The 19186-nt window shown below is 42.7% G+C and overlaps 1 protein-coding gene across 26 annotated transcripts in view; it reads left to right on the top strand.

Moving 5' to 3' along the window:
- The window catches only part of atp2b2 (ATPase plasma membrane Ca2+ transporting 2), a 793123-nt gene that overhangs the window by 556681 nt on the left and 217256 nt on the right, over window positions 1-19186 (top strand). For all 26 annotated transcript variants that reach the window (XM_048547367.2, XM_059649827.1, XM_048547364.2 and 23 more), the window contains one exon: window positions 6679-6804. In XM_048547367.2, coding sequence (XP_048403324.1) covers window positions 6679-6804 — 126 coding nt within the window. The remainder of the gene's footprint in view (window positions 1-6678; window positions 6805-19186) is intronic.

Consider the following 19186-nt stretch of genomic DNA (forward strand, 5'->3'; position numbering starts at 1 on the left):
TCTCAAATTGATCTGTATTGAGAGCTTAAGCTCTGAGGTTTGGTAACTGTTATTAGCACTTTCTTGAAGTGTAAACATCTTATATTACATTTATTTGCAACACATCATTGCATTGTTTAAAGGGAAGACACCTTTATTGTGGAATTAAGTTGGACTGGGGGGAGCAGTCTGTAAAATGACATGTTAAAATTTCATTCGAACACCAGAATGGACCTTTTGTAGAATGAATATTCAATATATGTTGAATATCAGTGGTTAGCACTGCTGCCTCGCCAGCACCAGGGACCTAGGCTCAATTCCAGCCTCGGACCTGTGTGAAATTTGCACATTCTACCTGTGTCAATGTGGGTTTCCTCCCACAGTCCAAAGAGGTGCAGGCTAGGTGAATTGGCCATGCTAAATTGCTCGCAGTGTTTAGGGATGTGTAGATTAGGTGGGTTATATGGGGATGGATCTGGCTGGAATGCCCTGAGGGTCAGTGTGGACTTGTTGGGCCTAAGGGGCTATTTCCACATTGTAGGGATTCTATGAGCTCTATAATAATTGAGAGATAATGGGAACTGCAGATGCTGGAGAATCCAAGATAACGAAGCGTGGGGCTGGATGAACACAGCAGGCCAAGCAGCATCTCAGGAGCACATAAGCTGACATTTTGGGAAGGGTCTAGGCCCAACACGTCAGCTGTTGTGCTCCTAAGGTGCTGCTTGGCCTGCTGTGTTCATCCAGCCCCACACTTTGTTATCTATAATAATTGAGTTTGATTAACAATTTTACCTTGGTCTCTACCAATGTCATGCCAAAGCTAGCCACTGAAAGCAGCAGAACATGATTTACTTCCAATTTTCTTTCACTGCCCTGTGAATAGCATTGGCAATGCAGAACAATTGAAATTACAAGGTCATACAGTAAGGAGCAACTCACACTACACGTTTGCCACCCCATTAGTCTCAAAGTTTTGAAAACTTTAAAATTTGTGTTACCGTAGTTTTCCCAATTTTACACGTTCCTGAATGACAGGGGAAGATGGAGGTTGCTAGTAATAAGGTGGAGAGCCAGGATTGCTCTCTGTTATTGTCCCACCACCAAGAAAGCTATCCAGTAGCAAGTTGCAAAAGTTGAGCAATCAATTTGCATATTTAAAAGAGCAATCAAGGATCGTTTTAGGAGACTGCCAGCTATAAGGTGGAAACCTCGCTGTGTTAATCATTAGAGTTGGGGGGAAAGGGGAATTAGTCTTTGGGACCAGATGCTGTCTGCTTGACAGACGGTAATCCAGATAGGAGCAACAACTCCCACAGTCTTAATAATTCAACCTGAAGAGGTTAGCCCTTCAATTGGCGCATCTTCCCACTCAGCCATCTCGGTTTTTAATTTGTACCTCCCTCTTGAGAGGTCCCTAATCTGATTTTGCAGCACCCACCTCTCCTAGTATTGCAGAGTAGTTAGAACTGCCAGTCGTCCAGCTGGCATAGTGGCTCCGTGGGGGGAGGTGGGGGCAGCACGATGGCCCAGTTGTTAGCACTGCTGCCTCATAATGCCAGGGACCTGGGTTTGATACCAGCCTCGAGCAACTGTCTGTGAAGAGTTTGCACATTCCCTCTGTGTCAGTGAGAGTTTCTGCCAGGTGCTTCGGTTTCCTCTCACAGTCCAAAGATGTGCACATTAGGTGGATTGGCCATGCTAAATTACCCCATAGTGTCCAGGGTTGTGTAGCGTTAGCCATGGGAAATGCACAGTTGCAGGGATAGTGTAGGGGTATGGGCCTGGCTGGGATGCTGTTCATAGGGTTGGTGTGGACTTAACGGGCTGAATGGCCTGTGTCCATGCTGTGGGGATTCTATAAGAAAAAGGAGGTGGTCTTGTCTTGTGGTGAAATGTGGTCCTTTCACATTGTGTGCCTCCCATTGTTCCCAGGAAAAATCCAATTTGGTAAGCAGGATTTCAGAGAGTCTACTAAGTGGGATTAGTATAGTTTGGTGTTTCTTGGCCAGTATAGACTTGGAGGATTCAAGGGTCTGATTCTATGCTGCATGACGTATGATTCAAGAGTGCTAAACAAAACGCAAGCTGCCATAGATGGTGAAAATCTGAAATGAAAAGACAATTTAATGAAACTATTCCGCAGATCAGTTTAAAACTGTGGAGAGAAAAAGGAAAGTTAACTTTTCTTCTGTTTCTCTCTCCACCAAAGCTGTTTGATCTGCTGAATATTTTTTATATTTTCTCTTTTGCACCTTTGAGATGAATATTGCTCTAAGTCTTGCAGTCAGTGTAAGAACAACAGTATTTTATAAGTTGCCTGCAGGTTTACCAAATGGAAGGCCAATTTATTTGTCATGCATGAGATTGGAAATTTACAATTATAACCTCTCTCCTCAAAAAGGGAGGGAGGTAGAAAACAGGAAACTGTAGGCTAGATTGCTTGGTGTCTGTTGTGGAGAAGTTGTTTGAATTGAACATTATGGGGGTTATAACTATACAGCTGGAAAAATTTAAGATAATTGAGAAAAGCTAGCATGGTTTAGTGAAAGGGTGTTTGACCAATTTGTGGGAATTTCTTGAAGAAATAACATACACTGTGGATGAAGAGAATTATTATTGCACAAAGTAAGAGTTCCTGGTTTAGGGGATAACATATAAACATGAAAAGAACATTGGCTGCCTGGCAGAAAACAGAGAATCTTTAAAAATGTGTCCCTTTCACGTGTAAATGATCTGGAGGAAGGTGTACGTGGTCTGATCAGCAAGTTTGCAGATGACACTAAGATTGGTGGAGTAGCTGATAGTGAAGGGGACTGTCAGAAATTACAGCAGAATATAGATAGACTGGAGAGTTGGGCAGATAAATGGCAGATGGAGTTCAATCTGGGCAAATGCGAGATGATGCATTTTGGAAGATCAAATTCAAGGACAAACTATACAGTAAATGGAAAAGTCCTAGGGAAAATTGATGAACAGAGAGATCTGGGTGTTCAGGTCCATTGTTCCCTGAAGGTGACAACGCAGATCAATAGGGTGGTCAAGAAGGCATATGGCATGCTTTCCTTCATTGGGCGGGGTATTGAGTACAAGAGTTGGTGGGTCATGTTGCAGTTGTATAAGACTTTGGTTCGGCCACGTTTGGAGTACTGTGTACAGTTCTGGTCGCCACATTACCAAAAGGATGTGGATGCTTTGGAGATGGTGCAGAGGAGGTTCACCATTATGTTTCCTGGTATGGAGGGTGCTAGCTATGAAGAGAGGTTGAATAGATTAGAATTATTTTCATTAGAAAGACGGAGATTGAGGGGGGACCTGATTGAGGTCTGCAAAATCATGAGGGGTATAGACAGGGTGGATAGCAAAAAGCTTTTTCCCAGAGTGGGGGACTCAATTACTAGGGGTCATGAGTTCAAAGTGAGAGGAGGAAAGTTTAAGGGAGATATGCGTGGAAAGTTCTTTACACAGAGGGTGGTGGGTGCCTGGAATGCGTTGCCAGCGGAGGTGGTAGACGCAGACACATTAGCGTCTTTTAAGATATATTTGGACAGGTACATGGATGGACAGTGAGCAAATGGACACGGACCGTTAGAAAATAGATGACAGGTTAGACAGATGATCTTGATCGGCGCAGGCTTGGAGGGCCGAAGGGCCTGTTCCTGTGCTGTAGGTTTCTTTGTTTCTTTGTTTCTTTGCTTCTTTGTTAGCAGGATGTGATGATTGGGATCAGCAGAAGTCTGTGTTAGACTCTCAAACTCTTACAATTTATATCAATGATTTACATAAGGGCAACAAAGTCATGGTCATTAAATTTGCAGATGATGCAAAGATGGCTAGGTAAGTGAGCTGAGAGCACAATGTAATAAGGATGCACATTGATATGGATAGATTAAGTGCGTGGTCACAAATCTCACAGATGGCATGTAGAACGTCACATTTTCCCAATTACATTTTGACAAGAAAAATAAAAAAAATGCATAATGTTATTTACATGGAGAATGACTACTGAATTCTGAGGTGCAGACGGATCTAGGCATTCTAGTGCATGACTCACAGAAGCCCATCAAGTAAATAAGGCTAATGAGAAACTATCCTTTATTCTGTGAGGAAATATATATGGAAAAAAAATCAGGACATTGGAGGGGCCACATGTTGAATACGATGTGCAGTTTTGGTCTCTTTATTTGAGGAAGGATGTAAATGTGTTGGAGGCGGTTCAGAACAGTAGATTAATACATGGAGTGAGCAGGCTATTTCATGAAGAAATATTCGACAGGCTGGGTTTATTTTCATTTGAGTTTAGAAGAGAGAGGTGTAATTTGATTGAAGTTTATAAGATCTTGAACGGTCTTGATGGGATGAAAGTGGAATGGACGTTCCCTTTTGTGAGTCAGATCAGAATTTGAGATTACTATTTTAAAATTAGGGTTCACTGTTCTTGGACAGAGACCAGGGCTTTTATTTTTCATCTTTCAGAGGATTGTGCATCTTCGAAATTGACTGTATCAGAAGGTGGTGGAGGTGGGGACTTTGAATATTTTAAAGATGGATGTAGATATATTACTGTTACACATGGGAATCATGCGTTATTTGGGGTAGATGGGAATGCGGAATTTGGAACACAAGCAGATCAGCCGTGGTCTTATTGAATGGTGGAGGAGGCTTGAAGGGCCAAATGGCCTACTTCCGCTCCTAACTTGTATGCGCATGTGATCAGGAAAACTGAATGCGCCAGCCTGTTTGTCAAACTGTTTAGTTTCTTCTGATTGAAATGAGACATTGCTCAATGTACTTTACATTTCAGCACATAGTTCTCACCTAAGCAATTACACTTTGCATATCCTGCCTTTGCTAGGGAATTAGAAACGCAAGCAGCTTCATTGCACATTTTTAATTATTAACTAAGTATTAATGTTCCACATTCTCTAAATATAAACAAGACCTATAAAGAAGTCATTATATTGTCCTCCACATGAGAGGTGGGTGTGAAGGTGTGCTTTCTGAAAAAGGATCACCACTCAAAAAGTAATTACACTTGTGTTCATCTCAAATGTCTTGTTTTGTGTAAAGTAAAACAGACATTTCTTAAATTGCACAATGTAAAGAGGTCATTGAGTCAAATACACTAATTATTCCAAAGGACGTTTCAAGCATAGCACCAAAACTGTTATAGAGGCAGTCATGTAGCAATTACTTATCCACCAAGATTTCCTCGATTGGCTGTTCTTGGCAGGATAGCATCATTAGTGACTCCTTTTATGAAACTAGTCAGAAATTTGTGTGACATATGTCCCAGTACTATGACAGATCCATGTTATTCAGTTAAAATATTGAAAGCTGACATTTTCAAATGAAGGACTTGTTAATGAGGCCTGCCAATCGTGTTGAATCTGCTAACAATAGTTACAATGCCGAGAATTAACTCATTAATGGTAAGAAAGATAAAATAATTTCTTTCACCAGTTTCTCGTCTCAGTCCAATATTGGTTCCCAAAAGTATATTTCTTTTCAAAAGTACATTCTTAAATGAAGAAAAATTTAAATTTTTTTGTGGACTGCCAACTTTCATTTCTCCAGTGTCCCAAGATCAGTACAGTGACTTAGTAAAATGTTTAGTCTGGCTGCCTTTAAATATTAAAGAAGGCAGGTTGCCACCATCATCTCCAGGACAGCTAGGTATAGAGACCAAATTGTATCATAGATAGTAGGAACTGCAGATGCTGGAGAATCTGAGATAACAAGGTGTAGAGTTGGATGAACCCCTGTGATGAGAGGTCTAGGCCCAAAACATCAGCCTTCCTGCTCCTGTGATACTGCTTGGCCTGCTGCATTCATCCAGCTCTACACCTTGTTATCATAGAGAGCAAATGCTGGCTAGCCAGTGATGCCCATGTTGCATAAATGAATAAAAGAATTAACATATTCATGTTGAGCAGACACTCATACTGGTGAGGCTCCCATTTTGGGATATGAATCAAACTCATCTGTCTATAAGCAGGACCTGAAATTGGGACACGTGTACCAGCTAACTTTCTAACTCAGTGGCTGAATGGTTGATGTTTAGTTTAAAATTGTGCTTCTGCTAATTCAGGATGGACTTAGTAGTAGAGATAATAGTATCTGCAGATGCTGGAGAATCCGAGACAACAAGTTGTGCTTAACCTGAAGAAGTTACCCTCCTCCCTCCGGACAAACCTCAGGGCATCTCTCTCCCACTACACCTCTCCACCTATCTTCTCCTCTCCATCTATCTTCTCCTCCATCTATCTTCGATCCGCCTCCCCATCTCTCCCCATTTATTTCAGAACCCTCTTCCCCTCCCCTATTTCTGATGAAGGGCCTAGGCCTGAAATGTCAGTTTTTGTGCTCCTAAGATGCAGCTTGGCCTGCTGTGTGCATCCAGCTCTACACCCTGTTATCTTGGACTTAGGAGCATCCTGGCCAATAATCCTTCAATTAACCAGGTCCTTTTCTGAGCAAAAGCTTGGTGTTAAATCACAGCTGAGGCGTTATCCACTTTGACAAGACATTTCCTTCGACCAATTCAGCGAAGGGTAGTTACAAGTTGTGATTGATAATGTAATTTGTCTTAAATATAACTGGCAAATTTTTTAGTCCTGGTAATATGGTGATGATATTCCATTTGACTATCAGTGAGTTGAAGTTATGATCTTCATTGCCTGCTTTTTCTTTAAACAGGTACCCATGTCATGGAGGGTTCGGGCAAAATGCTGGTCACAGCTGTGGGGGTTAACTCACAGACTGGCATCATATTCACATTGCTGGGTGCAGGTGGTGAGGAAGAGGAAAAGAAAGAAAAGAAAGGTAATTTACTTGCAGCTGAAAATACTTAGATATTAAAACCTTGCAAGTTGTTCAGTAACATACGACTGGATTTGAAATTGCTGAACCTCAAGTATTGGTTTGATTCTGACACGTTAAAATATATTATTGACAAAGTTACGGACCATGATTTTCCAAAACATGCCTGATTCAATATTGTGCAGAGATTTGAAGTACCATTATCTCCAAATGTTTTCCTTCTTTGCGATTTCCCCAATATATTTTCAAAGGGATGCAGGAAACATAAATAATTTTGTGGGCAGCCCCAAACAGATGAGTCTATGATTATATTGGCAACATTAATCATGCTGCTTTCCTGTAACTTAAAAATACCCTCATAAATCGGTTGATCAGAACTGCAGAGTTTAAAAGAAAAACCTGTTGGCTCATATTTTGTATTTTCCCCAGCTTTCTGTTATGTTTTTGAAGGACTTGTGGCTGTGTTGCTGCATTTTTATCAGCTCCTGCTGCCACGCAGTGATTTTCTCATTGAGAGTTCCTCTGCCTTTTGGAGGAATAAATGGAACTGGGAATGCTGGGTAAATAAGACTGGTGCCTCAGAGGTACTGCTATTGAAGATGTAGGCTGAGCTGTATGTACTTTCGTTGAGAAGCCATGCCTGTGAAATCATAGTCAGACCTGTTACAAAGCACTGCTGCCAGATGACTGCTGATGAACTGCCAAAGTCACAATTGCCCTCAAATTTTATCTAATTCATTCTTTTTACCGAATTGTACGGCACAGAATAATTCAATTCAACCCATCATATCTGCGTTTGTTTTGGAATCATAATAGCCCCACCACTCTTTGCTTTCCCTGTAACCCGACAAATTTCTCCTTTTCAAGCTACCACTAGATAAACGGTGAACATCAGTCGGTCAGACGTGCACAGGTCTCTGAAATAAAGAACAGACTAATTGTTTGATGGGGCATCAAGTTTATTCTGTTTACAATGGATAACAAAGAGCAGCAGGAGAGAACTATAAAGTAGCTGGATTCCTGTTAGTGCAGTGGCATGTTGTAAAAATAGCCCGACATTGTCCATTACTTTATGCTGTTAACAATATAAACTTTGAAGCATTGTAATCTCATTCATTGGCTTGTGTGTAACTTGGTGCTGTATTTCTGCAGTTGTCATCATACCATCATTTAAGCAGCCCACAGTCCTACTAATATCTGACCTTGTAAAGCAAGTCACACATAAGCTCCATGAACGTCAAAGTTATCCCCTTTGTCCATCTCTGTGGTTTCCCAAACCACAGCTGAAAACAGATTGAATGAGCTGTACAGGAGTATCAAGCACTCCATTATGTGTTACACAGTGCTGCAGGAGTCTAAATCAATTTAGAGGCACCTCCAATGCAGCCAAGCTAGATTTTCAGATTCTTACTGCTGCTTACTCCACAACTTTGCTGCAGAAAGTAAAGAGGCCCAGGAGCTGCAAGAAGAACTTGGGGAAGAATTGAAGACTTTTTCGAAGGCAGCAGCTTTGCCATCAGCTTGATAAATAAATTCAGCTGTACACAAGATATTTGCATCCATGCTGAAAATACATAAAATATCCTTTCTCAATCTTCCCCAAGGCCTCCAAGCTTAGCTGTTGAGTTAAGTATCTTTCCTTTTCAATATGAATTGGGAATCTTGGCATCCTACTGCAGATGAAACCAGGATCCAAACCCCCATAGAGAAAAACTGGTTGAATTCAATTATATTTTTGCTGTTTCTACGTGTGCCTGTATAGACTATGGTATGTATCTTGCAGCAATGTTTCCCCATGATGATAATTGTTATAGCCAGTTCCCAGGTGATGGAGCCCAATTCATTCCGATTCTGGACAGCATTCCCCAAATGATTATGGTCCGAGGTGAGGAGGGAGGAACTGGCTTCGCTTTTGAAGTCAGCCTCTTTCCTGGTTGGTCACAACAAGTTTAATTTAGTAAGGATCCCTTCCCTTGTGGATATCTGTTCCCAATCCAAATACACCTATGTATTAAATCAAGTCAGGCTTTCTTGGGTTAAACTAAATGTGCAAAAAAAAATGATGTAGATGCTCACAATTTAAAAATCTATGTTGAGTATAAAGATAACAGTTAAAAAAAAAGACGTGTAAATGATGTAACGTTGCAGCTGTCATTTTGGATAACACTGGTAACACGGACATTTGTGGTGAAGCATTTGATTTCATGATTCTCGGCTCGGCGAATAACTGATGGACCTTGGTCCTATTTTCTTCTCAAAGGTGACCTTACTGTTTTGCATTCGGAGGAGAGAGAGAGGGGGAATCTTTCTTTGATCTGCAGCATAGAATAGTTTAATAGCTCCTGTCAAGCTGTGTGACCTTCACAGCAATACTGATCCACGCTAGCATTTCGGCCCAATAACACAGACCAGGGGTTGCAGTTGCTTTGTAACTCTGTTTTTGTTTACATATCTCTGGAAGGGAAGACATGTCTGCAGTTTGGGACCGATCTAGTTCTTCACTGGGATGAAGAATGAAGAGGCTGACTTCTGTGTATAAATGACAGCCTTTTGGAGTTGAAACTGCTCTCGTCTCGTGGCAGCTGAGTTCTAGCCGAACTTGTTGCAGTACTTCCAGAAAAGAATCATTGGAATTTATAGCTATAAAGGCGGTTGTTTGATCTATCATTTTGATACTACCTGTTTGAGAAAGCAATTCAAAAACAAACTCAGAAGCTGTTGTCTTCCCAAAGCTGCTTTGTTCATGATCCACTCTGAAGGAGAAAGAGGCTGATGCCCAAATCTTAAACCTATTCTGATGAAATAAAACGATGTACCACACAATGTAGCAACACATCTAATTACCAAGGAATTGAGACTAGTGGTGCAGAAGGTGAGGCAGAAAGAGCCCTCTGTCATTCCACAGGACTGTTTTAGGCCTTTTGAACCTCTGTGGAAATTGTCTCCATTTCTTAGATTACTCCTCACAAGTGTAGCTTTTCCACTCCAATCACCATCCTGGTGAGCTTATGTTGCATACTGTCCTGGGCTTTACTATCATTCCTATAATGAAGTGCTCAAAATTACCCACATTATTAACACTGTCATTTAACCATTTCCAGTGTGTTATGCCTTCCCTCTTGATACACTTTTACAATAATATTGAAAACCGTAAAGCTGAAGGGCCTTTTTATGCCTTTATACATCTGCAATTTCACTTTCAGAGCATCATGTAGCTGCGCACTGCAGTTACCAAGTTAACATGTCTAAAGGTTCCAAATATTTCTGAGTTGTGACACTTTTAGTATTGGCAATAAACTCAACACTTTACCTACAGCCTACAGCTTTTCACTGAAACAAGGTACTTTCTCTATCTATTTCAAAGTAGTCAACAAATTCTTGTTCCCACATTCTAGTGGTTGCTATAGATTGAAAAGAATCTTGGTTCAAACTCATCTCATTCTGAGGAACACCACCAACTTCCAGCAATTCTTCAGTATCTATTCTTTACCAGTGGTGGTTGAGGCCAATACATTATGGGTTTTCAAGAAATAGGTAGATATAGCTCCTGTGGCTAAAGGGGACAAGGGATGTGGGGTTGGGTGGGATTAGCGTTTTGGACTCGATGATCAGCCATGATCATATTAAATGGAGGAGCAGGATCAAAGGATCAACTTGCTTACTCCTGCTCATGTCCTCTACGTTTCTATCTTTCTCTATCCTTGTATACCAAACATAGCTTCTTGCTACAGCTTTCATGTGGACTATCCCTCTGTGCTCCTGATGAAGTTCCTCTGACATTCTCACTCTACACCTTGGCAGGGTAATGAATCTGAAACCATATTGGAGTCAACCTAAATCTACACTCAGTTAACTTCTACAAATTCACATGCAATTTCTCAGCATTACATGTGTCAGGCTAGAAATTCAAAAGAAAAAAGAACAAAAGAGAAATACAGTACAGGAACAAGCCCTGTGGCCCTCCAAGCCTGTGCTGATCATCATGCCCTGACCAAACTAAAAAACATACCTTTTGCCCTTATTTGGTCCATATCCCTCTGTTCCCTCCCTATTCATGTAACCATCCAGATCCCTCTTAAATGTTGCCAACATGCCTGCTTCCACCATGCCTTCTGGCACTGCGTTCCAGGCTCCTACCACTCTCTGGTGTGATTAACCTCCCTTGTACATCTCCCTAAAGCCTCTGACTGTCCATCCTATCTCTGCCTCATAATTTTTTTAGTAGAATCCCTACAGTGTGGAAATAGGTCCTTCAGCTCAACAAGTCCACACTGATCCTCAGAACATCCCACCTAGACCCAACACCCTATAACCCACTTAATCTACTCATCCCTGAACACTACGGGCAATTTAGCATGGCCAATCCGCCTAGCCTGCACATCTTTGGTCTGTGGGAGGAAACCAGAGCACCCGAAGGAAACCCACACAGACATGGGGAGAATGTGCAAACACCACACAGACAGTTGCCCAAGGGTGGAATTGACCCCGTGTCCCTGGCACTGTAAGGCAGCAGTGCTAAACACTCAGCCACCGTGCCACCCATAGACCTGTATCAGGTTTCCTCTCAGCTGCCATCTTTCCAGTGAAAACAATCTTAGTCTTCTTAACCTTTCCCATAGCCAATGCCATTGAGACTAGGCAATAGCCTAGTGAACCTTATCTACAATTTTATCAAAGCTTTCATGTCCATCTGGTAGTGTGGCCACCAAGACTGCACACAATACTCCAAATGCGGCCTAACAAAGGTTTTATATAACTGCAGTTTGGTTTACCAACTCTTGTACTCCGTGCCCCGGCCAATGAAGTCAAGCATGCCATATGCCTTCTTAATCACTTTGGCTGCCTGTATTGCCACATTCAGGGAACTGTGCACGCCCAGACCTGTGTGTATATTAATGTTCCTAAGGATTCTGCCATTTACCATACAATCACACCTAAATTTGACCCTTCAAAATGCACATCTTGCATTCGTCTGCATTAAACTCCATCTGCCATTTCTGTGCCCAAGTTACCAATCTATCTACATGCTGTTGCATTCTTTCACAATCGTCGGCACTATCAGCAACTCCACCCATCTTCATGTCAGCTGCCACGATTATGTCATGTCATTCATGCCATGATTAAGTGCCTTACCAAGCATCATTTCCTTTGATGTTTCTTCACTAATTTCCAGGCAGAACTTGCTGTGCCATTTATGCTTTTAAATTAATTCACAGGTAATTCAGTGGCTAGAAATGAACCAGTCTTCATTGGAATTCGTGAGACAATAGACCTAATAGGCCATCAAAATCAATGCCCATCTCTGAAGCATAAAGAATGATATTCTCTTATTTGAACCAAATATGATCACATGTGTGGTCAGTTCATAAAACAAGCTTCTACCCTATAAGTATTTGTGGAACTTCTGACAATCCATATATCTTGGCAGGAAGAATAAAGAAGTGACATCTTGATGCCTAGAGAGATTGCAGAAGATTGAGGTGCAAAAGCATTTTGTGTGTACAGGTAAATGAATCACAGAAATCTGGTTTGCAGGGACCGCGAGTATTTAGGAATACAAATAAAATGTTTATAGCAAGAGTATTGGGAGATAAGAGATATTTTGTTACAGTTATATGAGTTATTGGAGAATCTACATCTAGAGTACTGGCCTTATTTCAGATGTAGCAGTTCAGAGATGGTCTACTTGACTTATTCCTAGGATTGTGGGGTGGGGATTTGATCCTATCAGGAAACGTAGGATAGTTTGGTCTGTATCCATTAAAGTTTAGAAGAATGAGAGGTGATCTTAGTAAAATGGGCAAAATCCTGGGTGGTCTTGACAGGGGGCTTGCTGAGAGGATGTTTTTCCTCTGGGGAAAGACTAGGGGATGGTTTAAAAATAAAGATTTAGCCATTTAAGACCGAGAAGAGGAGAAGTGTTTTCTCTCAGGGTGTTGTGAGTATGTGGAACTCTATTTCCTAGAGCACAGTGGATGTAGCATATGATATTTTTAAGGAAGAGATAGTCAAAAATCTAGCTAACAAAAGAGTGAAAGGGTATCAGGGTAAGCAGGAAAGTGGAGTTGAGGCCACTGTCAGAATAGACCTGCTCGTTCAAAAAGCGGAAGAGGATTGTGGTGGTGAATTGCCTACTTTTGCTCCTGGTTCATATATTTATATGATCATACGTACCTTTATACTCAACTTGTGAGTATTTTTGCTTTGATTTTGTTTCAGTACATGCAGCACATGCTACAGACCTCTCCTGAACATCTTCCACAATCTGAAATAACACCACATCCAGCCTTGCAGTGAGGTATTGCATGCTAAGACCAATCTTCTCTTGAGGTCATAGTTCAGGAACATTAGTTAGTGTTTTCTTCATTGCTTCAAGTGCTTTCTAACACTCCACAAACCACTCCCAATCTTTCCATGTTTGAGCATTTGATACCATGGAATGAATGTATTAGCCAATTTGTGAATGAACATTGAATAATACATCAATAATTTCCATGAATCTTCTAAATTCTTCTTTGTTCTCAGATCTCATTGCTTATAAAATCCTCTAATTCTTATCCTAGATAGGGTGGATATGTTTACCGTCCATTTGGTGAATCGGGTGTGATAAATTTAATTACTTGCTATTCACAAGCACTGACAAATATCTTTCTTGATCACCTACCATGTTTGTTTACTTATAATTTCCACATATCTGAATGGCTCTAACTGTTTCATGGACAACCACAATAGGTTTGGCTCATTTAATGCTCTTCACTTCCTTAATTGTCCCTTCACTCAGTAATCCATTCAGCTTTTTATTTACTGCTCCTCACTGAACGTAAGACACTCATCTAAGCATTACAAAATGTAAGCTCTACATTTGCTATTTATCTTGACTTCAGCCTTGTGGTGTCTGCTTTTATTATTTAGTCCTTCATGCTAAAAGATTGCTTTTTGCTGCCTTAGCATTTCTGGAATGTCAGATGTTTTCTCATTGATCCCAACTGTAAATAATTCAAGATAACAAAGTGTGAAGCTGGATGAACACAGCAGGCCGAGCAGCATCTCAGGAGCACAAAAGCTGACGTTTCAGGCCTAGACCCTTCGTCAGAGAGGGTCATCCAGCATCACACTTTGTTATCTTGGATTCTCCAGCACCTGCAGTTCCCAATATCACTGTAAATAATTCAGTCCAGTTTAACCATATCTTCCTGAACCAATTTCTTCTCATCAGGGACAGTTCTTTCCCTCTGCCATCAACAGCAAGTAATTAGATTTACCATCATATTCCACCCTAAAACTGATTTGACCAAGCACTGGAATGCTATCCAGTGCATCATCCTCCACCACTTCCTTGCCAACTGCAATCCCCACCACCAAAGAGATATTTCCCTCCTCCCCCCCCATCTGCCTTTAGTAGTGACTGCTCACTCTGTGACTCCCTCGTCCTCTCCACGCACCCAACTCCCAACTACCCCACCACACCCAGCACCTTTCCCTGCAACCGCAGGAGGTGCTACACCTGCTCTTATACCTTCCCTCTCACGTCCACCCAAGGCCCAAGACAAACTTTACAAATCCAATAAGCATTCACCTGCACATCCTCCAACCTGGTCTACTGTATCCGTTGCTCCCAATGTGGCCTCCTCCTCATTGGTGAGATGAAGCGTGGACTTGGGGACAGATTTGCAAAGCATCCACGCTCAGTGTGCTATAATCAACAACACTTTCCGGCTGCCAATCTTTTTAACTCCCCCTCCCACTCTCTTTGTGGCATGTCCATCTTAGGCCTCCTCCAGTGTCACAGTGACTGGAGGAACAGTCTTCATGAGGGAAGACACAAGCAATCTCCTAGATGTTATAGTGGCTGAAGGACCTCGGGTAATGGATGAACTGAAGGGAATTTAGATTAGGCAGGAAATGGTGTTGGATAGATTGTTAGGTCTGAAGGCTGATAAGTCCCCAGGACCTGATGGCCAGCATCCCAGGGTACTTAAGGAGGTGGCTCTACAAATCGTGGACGCATTGGTAATTATTTTCCAATGTCCTATAGATTCAGGATCAGTTCCTGCGGATTGGAGGGTGGCTAATGTTGTCCCACTTTTCAAGAAAGGAGGGAGAGAGAAAACGGGGAATTATAGACCCGTTAGCCTGACATAAGTGGTGAGAAAGATGCTGGAGTCAATTATAAAAGATGAAATTATGAATCATTTGTATAGCAGTAACAGGATAGGTCTGAGTCAGCATGGATATACGAAGGGGAAATTGTGCTTGATTAATCTTCTGGAATTTTTTGAGGATGTAACTATGAAGATGGACAAGGGAGAGCCAGTGAATGTAGTATACCTGGACTTTCAGAAAGCCTTTGATAAAGTCCCACATAAGAGATTGGTGAGCAAAATTAGGGCACATGGTATTGGGGGCAAAATACTGGCTTGGATTGAAAATTAGCTGGCTGACAGGAAGCAAAGAGTAGTGATAAACAGGTCCCTTTCGGAATGGCAGGCAGTGACCAGTGGCGTTCTGCAAGGTTGGGTGCTGGGACCGCAACTATTTACAATATACCATACTCATACCATGTCCAACCCTCCCTCACATCCCTGCCTCTTTGACCTGACACAACCTGTCCATCTTCTCTCCCAACTATCTTCCCCACCCTTCCTACTGACCAATCCGCACTACCCCCTACCTGAATCCACCTATCACCATCCCACCTACCTTTCCCCAGCCCCACCCTTCCTCTCTCTATTTATTTACTAGCTCTCTCCCCAGTCCCGATGAAGGGTCCTGACCCAAAATGTTGACTTTCCAGTTCCTCTGATGCTTCCAGACCTGTGTTCCTTCTGTCCCACACTGTATGAACATTGGAATGCTGTTGTCTACTCCTCCTCAAAAGAGCTCAGATCTTGTGATATACCACACCTTGCATAACAAGTTCACTCTAAATCACAGAGGAAAATTCTACTGAGGAAAATATACAATAGATTGAGAAGTGCACCATTGCCTTTATAATCGAATATAAGCCAAAGATGCTCTTTACTAGTTCAGTTTCATATTAATTGCTTACATACTTAAACATTCAAGTGCAAACATTTGAAACGCAAACCTAGATGACCAATAACATTCATGTTTTCAGAATGTTTGTGAAAGAACATCTGTTCCCTTGCCATTTAAATTTGCACAGAAGAATTGCAATGAATGTCACTTAGAACATAGAACATGGAACATTACAGCGCAGTACAGGCCCTTCGGCCCTCAATGTTGTGCCGACCTGTCATATCAATCTCAAGCCCATCTAACCTACACTATTCCATGTACGTCCATATGCCCATCCAATGACAACTTAAATGTACCTAAAGTTGGTGAATCTATAACCGTTGCAGGCAAAGCGTTCCATTCCCTTACTACTCTCTGAGTAAAACTTCTCGCGTTTGTAAAGTGTGCTGTTATATTTCGTTTAAATTTAGGTGTCCAAATCATTTCTCAGCCTTCCTTTTTTTCAAATGGTGTTTTCCTCACCAGCCATATTGATAAGGCAGGGAGACTGCATGAACAGCCAGCAAAAAACAGCATTTCAAACATTACACCGAGTGTTCTTGTGCTTAGCCCAGTTTATATTGCACAGCAACACAACCATTTTTTTTATCTTTCAGTGATGGACATTTAAACCTGTAAAAATTGCAAACCATAGGGCATCATTTCTTCTGGTAATATAGTCATTTGCCATTTATTAAGTTTGATGACCAGTTTCCATTGAAGGATATTCTCTGAGTCAGATGTCAATCATCAGCAAAATCATAGAAGGTGCTCTGAAAAACAAATTGCTCGATTATAATCTATTCAGCAACACATAGTTTGGTTTCTATCAGGAGCACTCAGATGTAGACCTCATATTCTTAGTCCAAACACGGACAAGAGAGCTGAATTCCAGGAGTGAGATGGGAGTGACTGCCTTTGACATCAAAGCAGCAATTGACCAAATGTGAATTAAGGAGCCTGGTAACGTTGCAGTGAATGGGAATTGAAGAAAATCTCTTCAAAAGGGTGGCATGGTCCCTAATAGAAAGAAGGTCACATTGGTTGTTGGATGGCCATCATCTCAACCCCAGGACATCACTGCAGGAGCTGCTCAAAGTAGTGCCCACTGCCCAACAATTTCAGCTATTTCATCAATGACCTATTTCATCAATCCTTCAGCAAAAGCTCAGGGGAGGGCCTATTCACTGATTGAAAACATTATTCTATCAAAATGTATTGAAGGTCAACTAGGGAAACAGAAAACAGGCGTCCAGTTTGTGATGATCTCTAATGTGATTTCATTTGGTGATAATGGGAACTGCAGATGCTAGAGAATCCAAGATAACAAAGTGTGAAGCTGGATGAACACAGCAGGCCAAGCAGCATCTCAGGAGCACAAAAGCTGACGTTTCGGGCCTAGACCCTTCATCAGAGAGGGGGATGGGGAGAGGGTTCTGGAATAAATAGGGAGAGAGGGGGAGGCGGACTGAAGATGGAGAGAAAAGAAGATAGGTGGAGAGGAGAGTATAAGTGGGGAGGTAGGGAGGGGATAGGTCAGTCCAGGGAAGATGGACAGGTCAAGGAGATGGGATGAGGTTAGTAGGTAGGAAATGGAGGTGCGGCTTGGGGTGGGAGGAAGGGATGGGTGAGAGGAAGAACAGGTGAGGGAGGTGGAGACAGGCTGGGCTGGTTTTGGGATGCAGTGGGGGGAGGGGACGAGCTGGGCTGGTTTAGTGATGCAGTGGGGGGAGGGGACGAACTGGGCTGGTTTTGGGATGCAGTGGGGGAAGGGGAGATTTTGAAGCTGGTGAAGTCCACATTGATACCATTGGGCTGCAGGATTCCCAAGCGGAATATGAGTTGCTGTTCCTGCCACCTTCGGGTGGCATCATTGTGACACTGCAGGAGGCTCATGTCGTCTGAGGAATGGGAGGGGGAGTTAAAATGGTTCGCGACTGGAAGGTGCAGTTGTTTTTTGCGAACCGAGCGGAGGTGTTCTGCAAAGCGGTCCCCAAGCCTCCGCTTGGTTTCCCGAATGTAGAGGAACCCACACCGTGTACAATGGATACAGTATACCACATTGGCAGATGTGCAGGTGAACATCTGCTTAATATGGAAAGTCATCTTGGGGCCTGGGATAGGGGTGAGGGAGGAGGTGTGGGGGCAAGTGTAGCACTTCCTGCGGTTGGAGGGGAAGGTGCCGGGTGTTGTGGGGTTGAAGGGGAGTTTGGAGCGAACAAGGGAGTCACGGAGAGAGTGGTCTCTCCGGAAGGCAGACAAGGGTGGGGATGGAAAAATGTCTTGGGTGGTGGGGTCGGATTGTAGATGGCGGAAGTGTCGGAGGATGATGCGTTGTATCCGGAGTTTGGTGGGGTGGTGTGTGAGAACGAGGGGGATCCTCTTGGGGTGGTTGTGGCGGGGGCAGGGTGTGAGGGATGTGTTGCAGCAAATGCGGGAGACGCGGTCAAGGGCGTTCTCGACCACTGCGGGGGGAAAATTGCGGTCCTTGAAGAACGTGAACATCTGGGATGTGCGGGAGTGGAATGCCTCATTCTGGGAGCAGATGCAGCGGAGGCGGAAGAATTGGGAATAGGAGATGGAATTTTTGCAGGAGGATGGGTGGGCGGAGGTGTATTCTAGGTAGCTGTGGGAGTCAGTGGGCTTGAAATGGACATCACTTTCTAGCTGGTTACCTGAGATGGAGACTGAGAAGTCCAGGAAGGTGAGGGATGTGTTGGAGATGGCCGAGGTGAACTTGAGCTTGGGGTGGAAGGTGTTGTTGAAGTGGATGAACTGTTCGAGCTCCTCTGGGGAGCAAGAGGCGGCGCCGATACAGTCATCAATGTAACGGAGGAAGAGGTGGGGTTTGGGGCCTTCTCCCCATCCCCCTCGCTGATGAAACGTCTAGGCCCGAAACGTCAGCTTTTGTGCTCCTGAGATGCTGCTTGGCCTGCTGTGTTCATCCAGCTCCACACTTTGTTATCTTGGATTCAGGTGGTTCTTGCCATCCCTCTTTAGAAGAAAAAGCTGCAGTCTCTCAACTGAAATGAAGCAAACTCAGTGCTTGTCATGTTGCACTTTATACCAAAATGTAAATGAACTGGATGCATTTGAATGATCATCATTGAAGGTCAGACTATCAGAGAGTAAATAAATTCATATGTTTTGCCATTGTTTGTATGGAGGTTTTTATTTATGGGTTTGTTGGTCTCACATGATGGTTGCGCACCAGGAATTATGCAATAATAATGAAACATGGACTTGAAATTGCTGCAGGATGGCCTTTGCAATTTATTTCGTGTTTTGAAGTTGAGGTGCTGTCCTCTTCCAATGTTCCGTGGTTCTGCTCTTCATATCGCTGATGTAAAGATATCTGGATTCGAGA

This window comes from Stegostoma tigrinum, chromosome 11, assembly GCF_030684315.1.
Source record: "Stegostoma tigrinum isolate sSteTig4 chromosome 11, sSteTig4.hap1, whole genome shotgun sequence".
Taxonomy (NCBI): Eukaryota; Metazoa; Chordata; class Chondrichthyes; order Orectolobiformes; family Stegostomatidae; genus Stegostoma; species Stegostoma tigrinum.